This window comes from Brienomyrus brachyistius, chromosome 23, assembly GCF_023856365.1.
Source record: "Brienomyrus brachyistius isolate T26 chromosome 23, BBRACH_0.4, whole genome shotgun sequence".
Taxonomy (NCBI): Eukaryota; Metazoa; Chordata; class Actinopteri; order Osteoglossiformes; family Mormyridae; genus Brienomyrus; species Brienomyrus brachyistius.
In genome coordinates, this window is record NC_064555.1 from 1310684 (window position 1) to 1328300 (window position 17617).

The following is a 17617-nucleotide window of genomic DNA, read 5'->3' on the forward strand; positions in this document are numbered from 1 at the left end:
TCATTACCAGGAGGAGGAGGAGCAGGAGGCACTGACAATGCCGGTCATTACCGAGAGGAGGAGCAGGAGGCACTGACAATGCCGGTCATTACCGGGAGGAGGAGGAGGAGGCACTGACAATGCCGGTCATTACTGGGAGGAGGAGCAGGAGGCACTGACAATGCCGGTCATTACCGAGAGGAGGAGGAACAGGAGGCACTGACAATGCCGGTCATTGCCGAGTGGAGGAGGAGCAGGAGGCACTGACAATGCCGGTCATTACCGAGAGGAGGAGGAGCAGGAGGCACTGACAATGCCGGTCATTACCGGGAGGAGGAGGAGCAGGAGGCACTGACAATGCCGGTCATTACCGGGAGGAGGAGCAGGAGGCACTGACAATGCCGGTCATTACCGGGAGGAGGAGCAGGAGGCACTGACAATGCTGGTCATTACCGGGAGGAGGAGGAGGAGGCACTGACAATGCCGGTCATTACCGAGTGGAGGAGGAGCAGGAGGCACTGACAATGCCGGTCATTACCGGGAGGAGGAGCAGGAGGCACTGACAATGCCGGTCATTACCGAGAGGAGGAGGAGCAGGAGGCACTGACAATGCCGGTCATTACCGGGAGGAGGAGCAGGAGGCACTGACAATGCCGGTCATTACCGGGAGGAGGAGCAGGAGGCACTGACAGTGCTGGTCATTACCGGGAGGAGGAGCAGGAGGCACTGACAGTGCCGGTCATTACCGAGTGGAGGAGGAGCAGGAGGCACTGACAATGCCGGTCATTACCGGGAGGAGGAGCAGGAGGCACTGACAATGCCGGTCATTACCGAGAGGAGGAGGAGCAGGAGGCACTGACAATGCCGGTCATTACCGGGAGGAGGAGCAGGAGGCACTGACAATGCCGGTCATTACCGGGAGGAGGAGCAGGAGGCACTGACAGTGCCGGTCATTACCGGGAGGAGGAGCAGGAGGCACTGACAGTGCTGGTCATTACCGGGAGGAGGAGCAGGAGGCACTGACAGTGCTGGTCATTACCGGGAGGAGGAGTTGTCCCTTTCAAAGGCTTTTTTTTTCCATTTGTCATCTTACAGTCAAATCTTATTAAATTTTATGGCAGCAAAACTATAGCTGTTCAGGAACTGGGCAGGAATTAATAATCAACAAAACTAATTTCAATTACTAGACATTTTATGCAAAGTATGAGGTACTTGTGGCTGTCTTGCTTTTACAGGATTCTAACATTAGTACCTATGAAGCTAATGGCACCTTGAGTGTGTTTTTGGCTGTTTATAGCTACACTATAAAGGAGGAAATAATTCTTTTCATAAAGCCAAATTGTCTTTGGGAAAATAATGTCTTTGAGCACCTTTTTACCCAGTGCGCACTGCAGTTTAATGGTCGTTTTTGTAGACGCTGCACAAGAGCCAATGATTAAAGGGCCATGTTCTCCACAAATAGAACTCGGGAGAATAATTATAACAACTCATGTCACTTTACAAAATGCAGGGATGTGATTCTTTCTGCTAAATAGATCTTTTAAGGAAGAGTGGTACATAGAGTTCATAATGTAATGACTAATCGTTCTGCATTAGCTAAAGCATCCATTCCCCGTCTTCCCTTGTTCATTTCAACGTAATGGTCTAATTATAGTTTATTTGCAGAAACATCATGTGGTAAAATGCTTCATTGCATTGTTATTTTAATATCATTTTAATGCAGTAGAAGACTTTAACGCCCGTTACAAAAAGATTAATACGCATTGGCTCTCAGAAGTTCTCAATAAGTGCAATTTTCTCTGTCTGCTTTGCATAACTGCTTATCAGTTTCTGGGTTGTGGTGAGCCGGGGGTCCGTGGCTGCAGGCGTAGGCGATGCGCAGTGGCAGATTACCCAGCGCAGGGGCCCCTAAGCTGCACCTTCCGTAGATCCCTCTTCTGCCCCCCTCTCCCCAAAATGATACAACAATTAACTCTAAAGCTATTAAATATTAGTAACTATGAAATTATTTCTAGAAAATCAAAGAGAATGTGATGCTGTGTCAAACATTAGCTACCACATCAGGCAAAAAGGACAAAGAAGTTAGCAAGGCTGTTCTGGCCAAGAGCACAAGTACGTTCTTTGCTTTCTTGCCATTAAGAATCACCCCTAACCAAGCCTGTTCATCAGCCCCTGCGTAAGAGGCAGGGAGACCCTGCACAGGATGCCAGTCCATCGCAGGACACACATATACCCATGACAGGTATTGTTTTGCACAATTCATGCTGTCATGCTGTTTTGCACTATTTTGCATTGTTTCAGAGTATCCTTAATATATCTTTTTGTACATGCACACTGTCTTTTGAGTTAAATATATACCTCATTTTTCTTTTTTTTTCATCTTTACGCTTATTTATTTGGAATTTTAATCTCTGTTGTTTTATCATGGACTATGAAAAGCTATGTCTTTTCATATAGTAATATTAGTAATATCTTTGATTAATAAATACCCTACATATATACATACATACATATACATCTAAACATATACATACATATGCATCTACACATACTGTATACATACATATATACATACATATACATCTACACATTTACAGTACATACATACATATACATCTACACATTTACAGTACATACGTACCTACATACACATATATAGCTTAGGTTAGCCTATCAAAGGAAATTTAGAAACACTGGTTCACTTAACCTTACTCATCTTGGGAGGAAGGCCACACAGACAGAGGACAAACACACAAACTGAGCCGGAGCAGGAAATGAACGCATAACACCAGAGATGTGAGGCCCTGGGCAGCCCTAGGAGCCACCGCACTGCCCTTCAGCAAAATCTCGTCCAGCTGCAAAGTGGCTCTGAGTCAAGGCTAAACGAACAACATTCTTTCCATTCAGTTTCTTCCTTTAGCCGTGGGCAGAAAAATATTAAAGAAATCGATAATGTTGGTGTCAAGAGAATACACATACCAGTGTTTGATAAGGTTTGGTTTGATGCAGAGTGACACATTCATAAATCAGGACTGATCCCTTTTCAAGCAGTACTACATGAACAAGTTATGTACTAGGTACTAATTAGGCATTTTCACAGTAAAATAACTTGCACCCTGTCAAAGGAATCTGAGAATGTTGCATTAGAAGTGTTATATTTATAATATGTTGTTATGATTATTTGATGAGAGCTTCACAAAATCCCTCGTGCACAGTTATCCTCAGCCATTCTATGCTGAAGACTTTGTGAAGCTACATGCATCCTTACGCCATGTGTGATTTTCATTTTGCTCATACACAATTACATGATGCACGTATAGACAATGGCCAAAATGGGGGGATCTTCAGCTCTAACTGCACAGATTGAGCACTGACACCACGTGCCACATAAACTGCGTTAAAGACCATGGCGTAGACCCCCTGACTTCCCAGCCCCTCGCTGGATGAATGCAAGGACATTATTTCACCCGAAATTCAGAAATGTTTTATTCTGTTGATGGCGGTGGAGAAGGGGGTCTTTGGCAACATCTTCCTGAAGGGCTCATTTGGGTTGAGATGGAGCAGGACGGCCATGACGTATGGTTGGCATCATCGTAATGCTCATCGAAACAATCAGCGACCACTCGTGCCATGTGGACGGAGGCGCTGTCATGCTGGTAGATCCTACTACCCATCTTGTCCCATTCATAGAGAACATCGTGACTCACCAGACCATATGATCATTCTGAAGTAGATCATTTTCTCTGCTTTTCTCCCTAGACTTTACTCACAAAAGTTTTCTCTCTTTTTTTGGTGTATTTTTAGGTGTGAATAGGGGGTTTGCGTCCTGGAAGCTCAGCGCAGTATGCTTCAAAGTGTGGTTGACATTTGCAGCCAGCTGATTCAGAATTCTTGGACTTCCTTTCAGGGTCAGACTGGCAACAAAAAGCAGCCTGAGGATTTGATTCTGAAAGGAGGGGGGGGGGGTGGATGGGGGGGGGGTGTAGTTTGGTCCATCAAAGAAATAAAGCATCAGCCATTAATCATCTCTTGCCATCTGCGATCGACCTGGAAACACGCTGAGACCAACCGACGATCTGGGCACGGATTATATAACACCAGGGTCGGGGAAGAGGCCCGGCCTTGTCAGATCGCCCCACCGGGCAAATTCCCCACTTTCCCAGTCCGCACCTGCTTCCTTTGCATCTTGGGAGTAAATCATAGCAGAGGAGACGCGTGTTTTGTTATCCACAGCTGCCGGCAGCTGACCTTTCATGCCCCTTGCATGCTGAGTTAACCTAAATAATGGGCATGTGGGCCAGCCCAGCATATTCGCACATGACGACAGCGTCTTCATTAAGCCCAGAATGTCTGCAGAAGCACCTGCTTTCACTGTTTTCCTTCCTCGAGTTACTTGTGGACTCTGCAGAACTGTAACTGGATCGGATTATGTAACTACAAGCATACCGACACCTGAACAGCCACAGAGGTATCAGGAAAACTCAGGCAACAATATAACAGGTACCGGGCAGAACATTAAACTGGGGAGACGAAAATAAACACCCCCCAGTTTGCAGGAATATCAGGTAACAGCAAAGTGGATTATCTCCTGTCTTACAGCATAGAATCGGCATAACTTCCCATTAGATCTGAATGAGCATTTATTAAGTGAATACATTTTCATTTGTAAGTCTCATGTAGCTTACAAAATAAAATCGATTATTTTTATTCTGTAGAAGGACTAGCGCCATCTGGTGGTAACAGATAGTTTTGCAAGAATCTCTCACAATCACGGGCAACGGAAGGCTTCATTCCAACATTCCACATTCACTACTTAATCGTCCATTTTCCTTATCACTACAAGGTTATGCCACTTACGTTATGCTGCTTACTTAGAGCCCTCTATTTCATGTCAATAGGTATTATTTATTAGTAAAACACTTATTTTATGACATGTTTTGATGGAGGCACATGAATATAAAGCATACAGATAAATTATTATTAAAGAGGACCTTTCAAAAGGAGGAAAGCAGTGGGACAGAAACTTAGCCAGATTTCCCAGCTCTGTCCCAAATATCACAGCTCTCATACTATTTTCATCTCTACACCGCAGTCGTGTTGGTCGTCTTCACCAAAATGCAACATAACAACTAGCATTCCTAAAGAAATAAGTACTTGCTTTTCATATTATTAACGTGATTTAGTTTAATTTGACAGACATCTAAACATTTTGAGATCAAATAAACACCAAGGAAAGCAAAAAAAGTTCATCTCAGTTTATTAGGGAGTTTCAATTATGCCACACCATTGTTCGCAAGTTTTTTGGTATTAGAGGGACAATAAAGTGAATGCAAGCACCGGGTATCACTGGAAGGTGCTGCTTCATCTAGCAAATTGCTGCCATCTACTGCCAAGGGTGCAAACTGTACTGGCTTTACTCAATATTCCTGCTAATTGTGAACTGATTCAGCCTCAAACTCACTCCTGGCAAAGCACAGCATTCAAGAGGATTTATAAATGAAAGAGCAGTTTATTACGCAGCAACTAAATCCTTGGACACAAAAATGACGGATCCTGGAAGCAGCCCTTTAAATGCTGGAGAGACACAGTGATGCATTGGTACCACCGAACCCAAAGGAATTAGTGAGGCCGACTCGACGGCCCTCCGTCCTCCACGGCTGGGCAGTACAGGGCACATAGTTCAGGTCAAACTCCGGGTCGGTCCGGTCCAAGTTTAGTGTGGGGGGCAGGATGGCATGGTAGCAAGCCAAGGCGGTAAAAGCCGCCTCCAAGGCACCAGCTGCCCCCAGCAGGTGGCCTGTGGCCCCCTTGGTGGAGGACACAGCCATAGAGTAAGCGTGTTTCCCAAAGAGCCTTTTGATGGCTGCATTCTCAGCAGCATCCCCTAGTGGCGTGGAGGTCGCATGCGCGTTCACATAAGACACTTCCTCTGGGTTCACTCCTGCATCACGGAGAGCTGTAGACATGCACCTAAAAGCAAAACAAATGTTATGTTTAGTCACGTCACTTCAAATCACTCCTTGTAAACCATACACATTCATAAGGCTTAAAAAGGAAAGTGTTTTGTTTAGTAACTTATCTTTACTCCTTCTTAAAGACAATTTCAAAAGTACATACTTTGTAGGGAATTTCGAATGTAAATAATATCCATCCATCCCTTTTTTATTCCCACTATGCTCGGTCAGGGGGGGCAAGGGGCACAAGACAGGGAATAATCAAAGCCAGGGTGCCAACACATTTCAGGGCAGAGACACACACACACACAGTCATAATCATATCTTTTTGGGGAACACTCATTCATTTCTATGGGAAAAGTGTTAATGCTACTTATGACAACCCTAACCCCCCCCCCCAACCCCCACCCAGCTCTAACCATAACCATAAGTAACCAAGCAAAATTTTAATTTCTGCATTTATAGTTTTTTCAGTGCAGTCACTGATTTTTATAAAAATAGAGTTTTCCCATATGGGGACCAGGAAACTGGTCCCCTAAGGTAAAAAAGGGGGTATTCATCACGTTGTGGGGACATTTGGTCCTCACAAGGTAGGGTATACCTGGACCGACCACACACACACACACATTCACAAGTAACTACTGACAATTTAGCACAGGGAGAAAATGCAAAGTCCCCATATGTAGAACTGCCCCATGTAAATAATAACTTAAACAGTTTATCATGATTTTTTTTCCCCCTAAAGTTACATAGATTTAAAGCATAGTCCTGCAGAAAGGAGAAGTGACTTCCTGCGTGTTCCTCTCTGACGGGACAGGGCCGGTACCTGAACGCCCCGTCCCCATCAGCGGTGGGGGCGGTAATGTGGCTGGCGTCCCCCGAGAGCCCGTAACCGAGCACCTCAGCGTATATCCTGGCTCCCCTGGCCACGGCACGCCCATGTTCCTCCAGCACCATCACGGCAGCCCCTTCTCCCATGACGAAGCCCTCCCGCTCTGGGTGAAAGGGCCGCGAGGACAGCCTGGGCTCCGAGTTCCAGCTGGTGCTCAGGGCACGTGCCCGCGCAAAGCCCGCGATGGCCAATGGACAAATGCTGGCCTCCGAGCCGCCAGCTACCATGGCATGCGCGTCTCCATGGGCGATGAACCTGGCAGCGTCGCCGACGGCATGTGCCCCCGTGGTGCAGGCTGTGGACACGGCATGGTTGGGGCCTTTCAGACGGTGCCTGATGCTGATGTGCCCTGCGGCCATGTTGACCAGGATCCGGGGCACGAAGAAGGGACTGACCTTGTTGTAACCTTTAGATTGGAACACGCTGGCGGTACGAGAGATTTCATCCAGGGGCACCATGCCCATCCCGACAGCCACCCCCGTGGACAGCTGCTCCTCAGGGCTGGTGGGATACCACCCTGAGTCCTTCAGTGCCAGATCTGCTGCAGCCAGTGCCATCACACTGGCCGGGGACATGCTGCCGATTTCCGCCCGTGAGGCAAACCTCTCCTCCTTGAACTCCCCATCGCCGTCCCCTCTAGGAACACACGCTGCCACTTTGCAGGGAACAGTCCTGTACTCCTCTGGGTCCAGACTGATTATTCCGCTCCCGCTACGGATCAAGCGCTCCCAGGGTAGAGTGGTCCCGATCCCAAGGGGACAGACGAGTCCTATCCCCGTGATTACCACACGCCTCCGTGACCTGGCAGGAGGGGGCGCGCTGAAGGGCCTCACGTGGGAGTTTATACACATGAAAGCCTTTGCGTCTAAGAATTTTGACCTGGGTAATTTCATAAGCAAATTTTCCCAACGTGACAATAAAAAGACATGCATGTTGACATTCACTGTGGTGTCATAAAACCATTTCTGGAAGATAAATTAGTTCATATTTATTTTTATTTAGGGTATAATATTGAAATATTTAACGAAAACGGGCAGCGTTAGTTAATACAATTAATTTGTATTTATAGTGAGGCTAGTCCACTTCGACGAATCCAGAGAATGCCATAACACATACAAAATAGCACATATGGAAAAAGACCTGATTAATCTCTTCACTATATTTTTAGCTATTAACGGAACGCAAACAAATGACCTAAATTAGCTAATCACCAAGTCAATCAGCTAGCTCTAAAAGATAATACATACACATCAGGCAGACAACTGTTACGTAGCGCCACTGCACGTTTAACTGAATCTCACCCACGGTCATAATCGCGACCTAGACTGAAGTACACCAGAGACACTTTTCGGCTTTGGAAACCCTCATCCCTTTGCCTGTTCCTTTGCGTAAAATATCAATCCTAGTCACCAAAACAAATTAGCATGTAATATTTATGTCTTTACGAAAATATATTTTTTGCTACAACTAAAGAGAACTTTCTTCAATTTATGATTAAACGAATCATGTTTTGATGTTTTTTGTTCAGGCATACTGACGGCCACCTGACTCACAATAACGTGAGTCGGACGGTATGCTGCGAGGAAGAGCGACGCGGAAAGGTGTTTCGGAGCGGCTGGTCTGGTCGAGCCGTGGTACCATGGCTGAATTTCAGGGGGTCTCAGCGCTGTGCGAAAACCCCAACGACGTATTCTTGGACGCCTCAAAACTGCTGCTGACTTATGCTGACAACATTCTTAGGTAATCCTCGATTGGAGTCGTGGTATGTTATGAACAGATTTGGTTTCACTTTGCGACATTCTGCCGTGTCATCTCGACAGAAGATGTACAGAGCTGGTCTGCTAGATAGCACTCAAAAATAACTAGTTGGTTTCTTCGTCTTCGGCTATGCAGTCCTGTTAAAATTCATTTTGAAAAGGAAAAATGTACTGCGTTTAATGTACCGCGTTCAGGACTGTGACCACCTCGCTCTTAATGGCAGTGACCTGTGTCTGTCTGTAACGATAATGTTAGTGGATGTAGACCGCTTTAAATACGCGATAAGCTGTCTCTCACCTAATAACGGAATGAGCAGAGTTTATGTTCTTTTATTCCCGGGGGTATGAAACCCCAGGAATGGTCTCCTTGATAAATTGTGGTCCTCCGTCCTGGACCTGGAGCGTTTGCACTGACACCGAATCAAAGAATATGCGACACTTGTTGTTCCTGCGTGTAACAGCCCTGGTGCACCATTATAACCCTGCTGATTTTATTACATGATGAGCAGAGTGCATTAATTACGAAGCAAATATAGATATTTATGCTCAGACTAATAAAAGTCAAGTTCCGTATTTCTAGTGAGCAAATAAATGTACCCCTATAAGCTTTGACCCGAGTACCATTTGTATATTTTTCCACATGGAAGGAATCCAAACGAAGAGAAATACAGATCTATACGGATCGGAAACCCCACATTTTCGACCAGGCTTCTGCCTATCCGAGGAGCTGTGGAATGTCTCTTTGAGATGGGATTCGAAGAGGTCATTTTAAGGAATTTTACTGACAGTAATGTGTGAATATATAGGAAACCCAGAAGCTCCATAATACTAAAGCGTTGCATTAAAAACTTTATATATATATGCTGAATATCTAAGATGTACGGTATTTAGAGAATTAATAGCTGGACTAAGAGAATGTTTAAAGTTTTGAGGTGAAAATTCTTTAAAGAATCTTGATGTAATCCAGATGGAATGCTAGTTTAAGGTGCTGTTCCAGCATGTTGAATTATCTCTAGTATGCATGAAGAAAAGCATGTTAGTTTAGAACTGTTTTATTTATGATATCTTGGACAGTGAATGCATGCATAAACTGTGTAAATGTTCTGTGTATGTGACAAGTACCCACTGATATAGCATGTTTTGAAATGTCAAGTAATGTGTTATTAATGTCATTCCAGGCTGAAACGCATCTAGTGTTTCCGAAGACAGCCTCTGTGGAACAGCTGAGGCGGATCCGGGAGTCCATAGCAGTGGAGAGGGAGCAGAGGCTCCAACTGGGGCAGGCTTCTGCTGGTTCTGAAGTCGCTGCCCCCATCAGCAGCCAGTCCCAAGCCAGCCTGGCTGACAGAGTGCCAGCCCCTTCCCCTTCCGTCAGACCTCTGGCCGTCCAGCCAGCCGCACGCGCAGTCCCTGTGGTAATGCTTCTGACATGTTTCCTGTTAGTGAACCTTAAACCTTGTGATTCCTGTTTTTGTGGTTCACATAACGTTCATTGCATCCCAAGGGAAGGTAAAAAAAAAAAAATTGGTGGGGGATGGGGACAGAATTATTAGAAAGTTATTGTAGGTCAGTTAATTTAAGATCTTGTTAAATCCAAACAATCAATGCAGTCCATTATTTCCAAAGTAGGGAAATGGGTCACGACAACCTGCATAAACCACATTTTCAGTTTATGGCTAGAGAATCTTGACCAGAATAGCCGACCCGGACCATCTGGCTGTTGGATCGTCCTCCTTTCTTTCGGAAATCGTGAATTGTGCCACACCAGTGAGTCTCACGCGATTCCCTGTCCTCCCCACAGCAGGAGAACAGCATGAGCTTCTTCAGGACACTGCAGGCGAACAGCCAGCATGTCATGGTGTATGAGAACCCCGCTCTGCAGCAGAAAGCCCTTGCCTGCATCCCGCACCCTCAGCTCCAGAGCGTGGCCCAGGAGAAGCTGGAGCAGGCCAGGAAATCGGATCCAGGTAGAGAAGAATCTATCAGAGCGACGTGGCCAGTAGTGATGGACAAGATGTTTCATGAACCATTTGCTGTATTTTTTTGGACCCACTAGATGGTGCTGTTTATTCAAAAAAGCAACCTAAGAGCACCATCTAGTGGGGTAAATAAATACAGCAAATGGTTCATGAAGTGTCATTTTATTCGTGTTGGGGAAACAGGAAAAAGTGATGCCAGATGAGAGATCCATAACTATGTTTATACCTTGTGGCAGCTACCTGTTAACTCTGAGCATTGAGTGGTTTTATTCTCAAAAAAATATGACTGCTTTAAATTTAGCATTATGATTCTGCTCAATGGCACCTCTTATTGCAGTCTGTCTGTCATTATCTCCAAAGGTATTGAAGTATTTGTGTATAGAATCTGGCCTGGATCTGGAAACGTTTCTAGGTTACTTGTGATAAGTGGTTAACTTAGTTGGATGTAAAGTACCATGCATTGTCCTTTGGTCCAACCCTACTTGGTTAGTAAAAGAAAATGCCATTTAAATGATTTTCATAATGGTGTAAAACCATGGTATTGCGTCTGTCAGTGTGTCAGCGTAGCCATTTCAGAACCTCCCTTAAAATCACCGCAGTATTTGCAGCAAGCGTTCAACACACCCATGTGTTTTTTTGTCAACCACCAGCACATCATCAAAAAAGAGCCACACTAGCGCTTTAAAAAATAATAATAATAATTAGTTAAGTGAGCTGATGGTGAAATTTAACTAATACATTAGTATTGGGACACACCTCTTAATCATTAGATCCAGGTGTTGCATTCAGACCCACTGTCACAGGTGTATAAAATGAAGCACCCAGCCATGCAGTCAGCTTTGGAAATAGAATGGGTCGTTCTGAAGAGCTCAGTGAAGTGTCGAACTGTCATAGGATGTCACCTTTGCAATAAGTCATTTTCTGTATTGTTATATATTCCACGATCTGTAAGTCATATTATTGCAGAGGAAGAACAACAGAAAAAAAAAAAAAAACAAAGTTCCACCTTTGTGGATGATACTGCAGCCTCACTGTCTCCCAATCTACCTCTATCTCCACGTATAGCTTTTTGTATACCTTATATTTATTTATTTACTTTGTTTACCACGTGCCTATTTCTTATGTGTCTTTCTCTCGTCTGCACTGAAAAAAAAAACTGGAGCCACGTCATCCCGTCTCTCTATGTACCTGTACAGTATATAGCGGAGATGACAGTAAAGTTTACTTTGACTTTTGAGAAACTCGGCCAAAAGTGGCCGACCATGTAAAATAATGGAGTGGGGTTGTAGACTGTACTATACGCTGCGAGCTTCATGGAATGGGCTTTCGTGGCCGAGCTGCTGCGTGCAAACATCACGTCACCAAGGGCAACGCCAAGCGTCGGATGGAGTCGTATAAAGCATGCCGCCACTGGACCATAGAGCAGTGGAAATATGTTCTGTGGAGTGATAGATCAGGCTTCTCTGTCTGGCAGTCTGATGCACAGGTCTCACCTGCCTGATTGCACTGCGCCAGCTGTACAGTTTGATGGAGGAGGGATAATGGTATGGGGATGTGTTTCAGAGGTTGGGATAGGCCCCTTAGTTCCAGTGAAGAGAACTCTTAATGATTTTTTTTGGACAAATCTTAGCTTTCAACTTCGTGGGAACGGTTTGGGGAAGGAAGGCTCTTTTCTGTTCCAGTATGACTCTGCCCCAGTGCAAAAAGCAAGGTAGATAAAGACATTGTTGAGTTTGATGTGGAAGAACTTGACTGGCCTACACAGAGCCCTGTGCTCAAGCTAGCTAGCTGCAAAGGACCTGTATGCCTATGAATTTAGAATAGGATGTCCTAAAATTCCTTCACGTGTAATGGCCAGGTGTCCCAATACGTTAATCCGTATAGTGTGTGTTAGATGGCTGGGATACCCTTGCGGAGCAGTTTAAGACCTGAAATGCTATTGTTCTACCCATCCAACAAGATATTGATAACTTTTTGAAGAACTGAAGAAATTCATGTTAGTTTTTGTGGTGTTATTATTAATTTATATATGCTCTAATATTAAATTATGATGTAATATAATGCCTGATCCGCAGTGTATATTGTAATATACTGTCTATATTACCATGCCATTTGACCATGATTTCCTTTGTGGCTTTTGGTGACTTATTTAAAGGGACAGTGACACACCTTTGAATGACTCTTGTCTTCAGATTGCAATCTGATGGAAGACGACCTGCTGTTGCTGGAGCTGCTGCGGTGGTTCAAAGGAGACTTCTTCTCCTGGGTGAACCGCCTGCCCTGTAGCCGCTGCGGGGGCAAGACCCAGTCCTCGGGTTCACTGCCCCCTTCGGCCGACGACCTGCGCTGGGATGCCTCCCGGGTGGAGAACCACCACTGCAGTGTCTGCCAACTTTCCACGAGGTTCCCCAGGTTCGACACGGCCGTGCTTCCTATTTGGTGTGATTGGCCAGGTTCCACCATGTCGATAACTGGCTTCGTTATTTTAATTCCATCTGCAGGTACAACAACCCTGAAAAGCTGCTTGAGACCAGGAGGGGGCGCTGTGGGGAGTGGGCAAATTGCTTCACTCTGTGCTGTCGAGCACTAGGACTGGAGGCCAGGTACATCTGGGATAGCACGGGTGAGTTCAGACATCAGCAAGCTGACCAATCGGAGCACTGTGAGCTCACCTGGGGGTAGGGCAGTGGTTCTCAAAGTCGGTCCTCGGGCCTCACTGCCCTGCTTGTTTTTCTGCTATCCCTGCCTCACACACAAGTCCCAGCTGTCTTTCAGCTTCTGATTACCTGGATCAGGTGTGTAGGGCAGGGATAGCTGGAAAACAAGCAGGGCAGTGGGGCCTGAGGACCGAGTTTGAGAACCACTGGGGTAGGGCTCGAAGATCTATGGAAAAAGTCATTTCAGTGCTCTTGGAATTGATATATACAGGCATGTCTCCTACATGCAGGACCTGACAATTTTAATGTGAATCTCCTGCCTTCTCTTTGGGTCCAGACCACGTGTGGACGGAGGTCTACTCTCCCTCGCAGAGGCGATGGCTGCACTGCGACCCCTGCGAGAACGTCTGCGATAAGCCGCTCCTGTACGAAGTCGGCTGGGGCAAAGAACTGTCTTACATCCTCGCCTTTTCAAAGGAGCAGGTAAACAATGTGTGTGTTTGGAAACTGTAGTTTAGCTAGGTGTTGTGCTGTAAGAGCTGACTTATTTTATTCATACAATGAGGGATTCGTTTTTGTGATGTCTTCGAAATGTGTAGCATTTCATTAAAGTGGGGCTATTATTCCCATTTTCACCGTTCATAATTTTATTTAGGGGTTTACTGCAATGGACTTTCATGCTTCAATGGTTCAAAAACGCGTTTTTCCTCGTATTATACATCTCTTTTCACTCTGTCTATAACTGTCTAAAAGACTTTATTAGATCTTTCAGCTCCACCCCCATGAGCCCAGTGTGCTCTGATTGGTCAGCTTGCCCTGCACCTCTCACCCCTGTCTTGCAAATCCTTCCATGTAGGTGGCCAATAAGGATCGTGTTACAGAAGTAAGGGCTGTAATTCCAACAGGGCCTTTCAGGCAGGTTAGAGAAGTGTGGTTTCTGTGGTGAGAGTTACTCCCTTTGGTGCGTACTTTGGACCTCATGACTCCGCAGACCATTTACATGCACGTAAAGCTATATAACACACTGAATGGAAAACCGCAAAAGCACAATAGCGCCCCTTTAAATAGCACAGTGTTTCTTAATCTGGTTCTCGGGGACCCCCCAGCCGGGAGGGAGTAAAAATGTGGAGTGTCTGGGGGAGTGTGCTGAAAAACGCTGAAATAGCAGACAGACAGTCTCTCATAAACTCTAACCGTATGTGTATCACTTCTGACTGAGGTACCTATGTGTTTTACTGGAACACATGCTCGGCTCCCCCTGCAGGTGGTCGACGTCACATGGAGGTACTCCTGTAAGCACCCAGAGGTCCTGTCCCGGCGGACGCAAGTTAAAGAGAGATGGCTGCTGCAGAGCGTCAACGAGCTGAATGCTGCGGTACGCTTCAGGGGACCTTAAATGCTGCACGTGGAGAAACGCTGACTGGGCCCTTAGAGGCACATGACTGGGGTCTGTAAACACACCTACCTGTGAGGATGCCGCAGTTTGAAATTAGGTAGCAGAGATATTTGTGAAAGAAACAGCCACAATTTCAGTTATTTCCGGTTCCAACTAGGAGGAGGCCCCAGGGCAGACCCAGGACACGCCGGAGAGAGTGTTTCTCCCAGGCCTGGGAACGCCTTGCTGTTCCTCCAGTGGGACATGTAACGTCAGAGAACTCAAATTGGCCTATATTCACTCTGACTAAAGTACTGACTTCAGAGGCGCAACGATTAATTCACCGGTATGATTTATAACCATGATTAGACACAAAATGGTTAACCTGCACATCCCTACCTACTTGTTACCAATATTATTTTAAGTTAGCGTTGCGTTTAACAGGTGGTTCAGTAGGTGGTGCTGTAGACACGCTGGACAGTAGGTTGTGAGTTCGAATCTCACCCCTGGCTCTGTGTGTGTGCAGTGTGCATGTTCTGTCTGTGTGTGTGCAGTGTGCATGTTCTCCCCGTGTGTGTGCAGTGTGCATGTTCTCCCCGTGTGTGTGCAGTGTGCATGTTCTCCCCGTGTGCGTAGCTTTTCTCCAGACACTCTGCTTTTTCCTGTGTTTACTGTGATGGACCGACATCCCGTCCAGCGTGTCCCTTGCCTCATGCTTCCTGCAATAGGCCCCTAATGACCCCTCACCCAGTAAGCGTTTAAGAAGCTGACTGCAGTCACTAACATGGCTCCCCCACATCTCACAGAAACAGCAGTCTCTCAGCCCGGAGAGGAGGAAAGAACTGCTTGAAAGACTGCTGGTAGAGCTAGTGGAGTTCATCTCCCCCAAGGCGCCCAAGCCAGGCGAGCTGGGGGGGCGCACGTCGGGCTCTCTGGCGTGGAGGATGGCGCGGGGGGAGATCGGCGCCCCTGCCGCAGTGAGTGCCCGTTCAGGTGGTCTAGCACACACTATAGCGATACATCTGCAGTATTTTTGAAATTCAATGAATTCATTTGATTAGTGATGTGAAGTACAAGAGGGCTGGGTTACTGGTTGCCAGTGTGCTGGATTTCGATCTATTCATATGTTGGTTCTCTGACACCAGAAGGCAGATGGGTACGTCTTTGTTCCCACGGAGACGGAGAGGACCATGAAGCGGTTCCATCTCCAGTACAACGTAACGAAGAACCAGTACTGCCGAGTCTCCAGCGGCCAGGAGGCCCTGCAGGGCTGGGAACGGGGCGCGTGGAAGTGGGACTCTGTCAACCGCAAGGTGGAGAATGACTGGCAGATGGTGAGTGCGCCCGTCCCGCCGGTTAAAAGCAGCCGTCTGAAGAGACCTGTGAAGTATGGTAAGAAAAGCACCCATTTGCCGGGTTGGAAATTCGAGCAGCAAAGTTCTCACCTTCAGTGAGTGACTTTCTTTGTAGCCTTAGTGTTACCCCTCATACACTAGGCATTAACATCACTTATAACACCAAATAACAGCTGCATTTTATTTTTATTTAGACTTGCTCGTTTAAATTCTGCAGAATGTTATTGCATTATTATTGTAATGTTTACTTCACAGCATTAAACAGTTTTAAAAGACAGTTTGGTATAATAGCTTGGGAGATGCTGCTTTCCTAACGCTGTTCTCCTGTGTCCAGGTCTATCTGGCCCCCACCGAGGGCTCTACCTCGGGGAATCTCAGCTGGCGTTTTGACTGTGGACCCACCGGGCTGAAGATAAAGACGGTTTCGGTCCGAGCGTGCAGTCAGACCTTTCACTCTGGCCGAGTCAGCTGGAGAATGCGGTCAGGCCGGGACACCGTGGACTTCTTAGGAGGTATGGCCGGAATTGGAGGTATGGCCGGAATTGGCAGGAAAACCTGCTTCGGCTTCTGAAACCTGACGGCGGAAGCAGAGCGCTTCAGCCTGTCGATGGTCCTTCTAAAATTAAACCCAGATATTTGAAACTTAAGTCAGGCAGTCCTGTTCCTTTTTCCATTAACTTATATCAATCTCTTCATCCTTTAAGACGGGAAAATGCACTCGGCGCCGAATTTCTCTGGATCCACGGACCTCGTGGTGGAAGCGGAGCTTGGTGGAAGTGAAGGGGAGTTGTCATGGCAACACTCACAGCTGTTCCGGCACAGTCTGAAAGAGGCGGAGGATTCCTCGCTTGAAATCGTCATAGAGATGGCGGAGGCGTGATGACACAGCCCCTGGTGTATATAGATGTGTAGAGTGTCGGTCCTTGACCTCACCAATCTCATGATGTGGGTTTAGTGGCTTTGTAATTAAAGAGGATCAGAACTTATCCTCCTCTTTCCACTGGGAACATTATACTTAACTTTTTCTGGGCCCCCAGTGTTTCACCTCTGGCCAGGAACATGGCACCCTGCCCTGACAGTAGACCCAGGACCCAGCCATGGGCCCGGTGAGGCTAAGACGCAACCCTGTCTCATTTAACGGACCGTCGCATCAGTAGGCCCTGCGGCCTGTGTGGTGATGGTTCTTCCATGTTAGAGAGACCGGATTAATCTGCTGGAGCACAGCTACTGGTTATGAGGTGATTTAGGGGACAGAGTATAAGTAAATATCCACCTCTGTTTTATTATGCCATTAGTAAAGTTCTGTGGTCTGTCAAGGCAGCTGTGAATAGACATTTCATCTGGTGTCTCGGGAGCAGTACAGGCTCTCTATTCTTATTGTTCTTCCTGAAACATTGATGTCCGTGGTAACTGTATCACCATATTACTGATATAAACGTTTTATTTTGGCTTTTGCTTAAAACACAGACCTGGTAATTCAAGTAGAAAATTGTAGCTAAAAATGTTACAGAGTTACTTTTTTTACAGAGTCGATATATACAGTCATCATTGGTACTATAACCTTATTTGATTATTGTGGTATGGTAACTAATTAAAGGTATTTTTCCAATAAAATCATAGGGGGGATGTATTGCATGGATAGATTTGTTTCTAACTTAAGTGTGTTCAC

General features: G+C 46.1%; 2 protein-coding genes across 4 annotated transcripts; one reads left to right on the plus strand and one right to left on the minus strand.

Moving 5' to 3' along the window:
- Window positions 1–5219: 5219 nt before the first annotated feature.
- On the minus strand, window positions 5220–8170 carry oxsm (3-oxoacyl-ACP synthase, mitochondrial). Its single transcript, XM_048994466.1, has 2 exons — window positions 6760–8170; window positions 5220–5949 (listed from the first exon to the last, which is right to left on the minus strand). Exons 1-2 carry the CDS (start codon window positions 7755–7757, stop codon window positions 5547–5549), a joined length of 1401 nt encoding a protein of 466 aa, XP_048850423.1. The 5' UTR covers window positions 7758–8170; the 3' UTR covers window positions 5220–5546.
- Window positions 8171–8389: 219 nt separating this feature from the next.
- Window positions 8390–17578, plus strand: ngly1 (N-glycanase 1). 3 transcript variants are annotated; one of them, XM_048992838.1, is made up of 12 exons: window positions 8390–8587; window positions 9230–9344; window positions 9761–9997; window positions 10384–10549; window positions 12754–12973; window positions 13063–13184; window positions 13556–13701; window positions 14483–14593; window positions 15400–15570; window positions 15739–15927; window positions 16283–16460; window positions 16653–17578. In XM_048992838.1, the coding sequence occupies exons 1-12, from the start codon at window positions 8547–8549 to the stop codon at window positions 16826–16828; spliced, it is 1872 nt and encodes a 623-aa protein (XP_048848795.1). In that variant the 5' UTR covers window positions 8390–8546; the 3' UTR covers window positions 16829–17578. The 3 variants fall into 3 exon arrangements, with proteins under 3 accessions (XP_048848795.1, XP_048848794.1, XP_048848793.1); XM_048992837.1 differs by having other exon boundaries at window positions 8393–8565; XM_048992836.1 differs by having other exon boundaries at window positions 8393–8565; window positions 10387–10549.
- The last annotated feature ends 39 nt before the right edge of the window (window positions 17579–17617 follow it).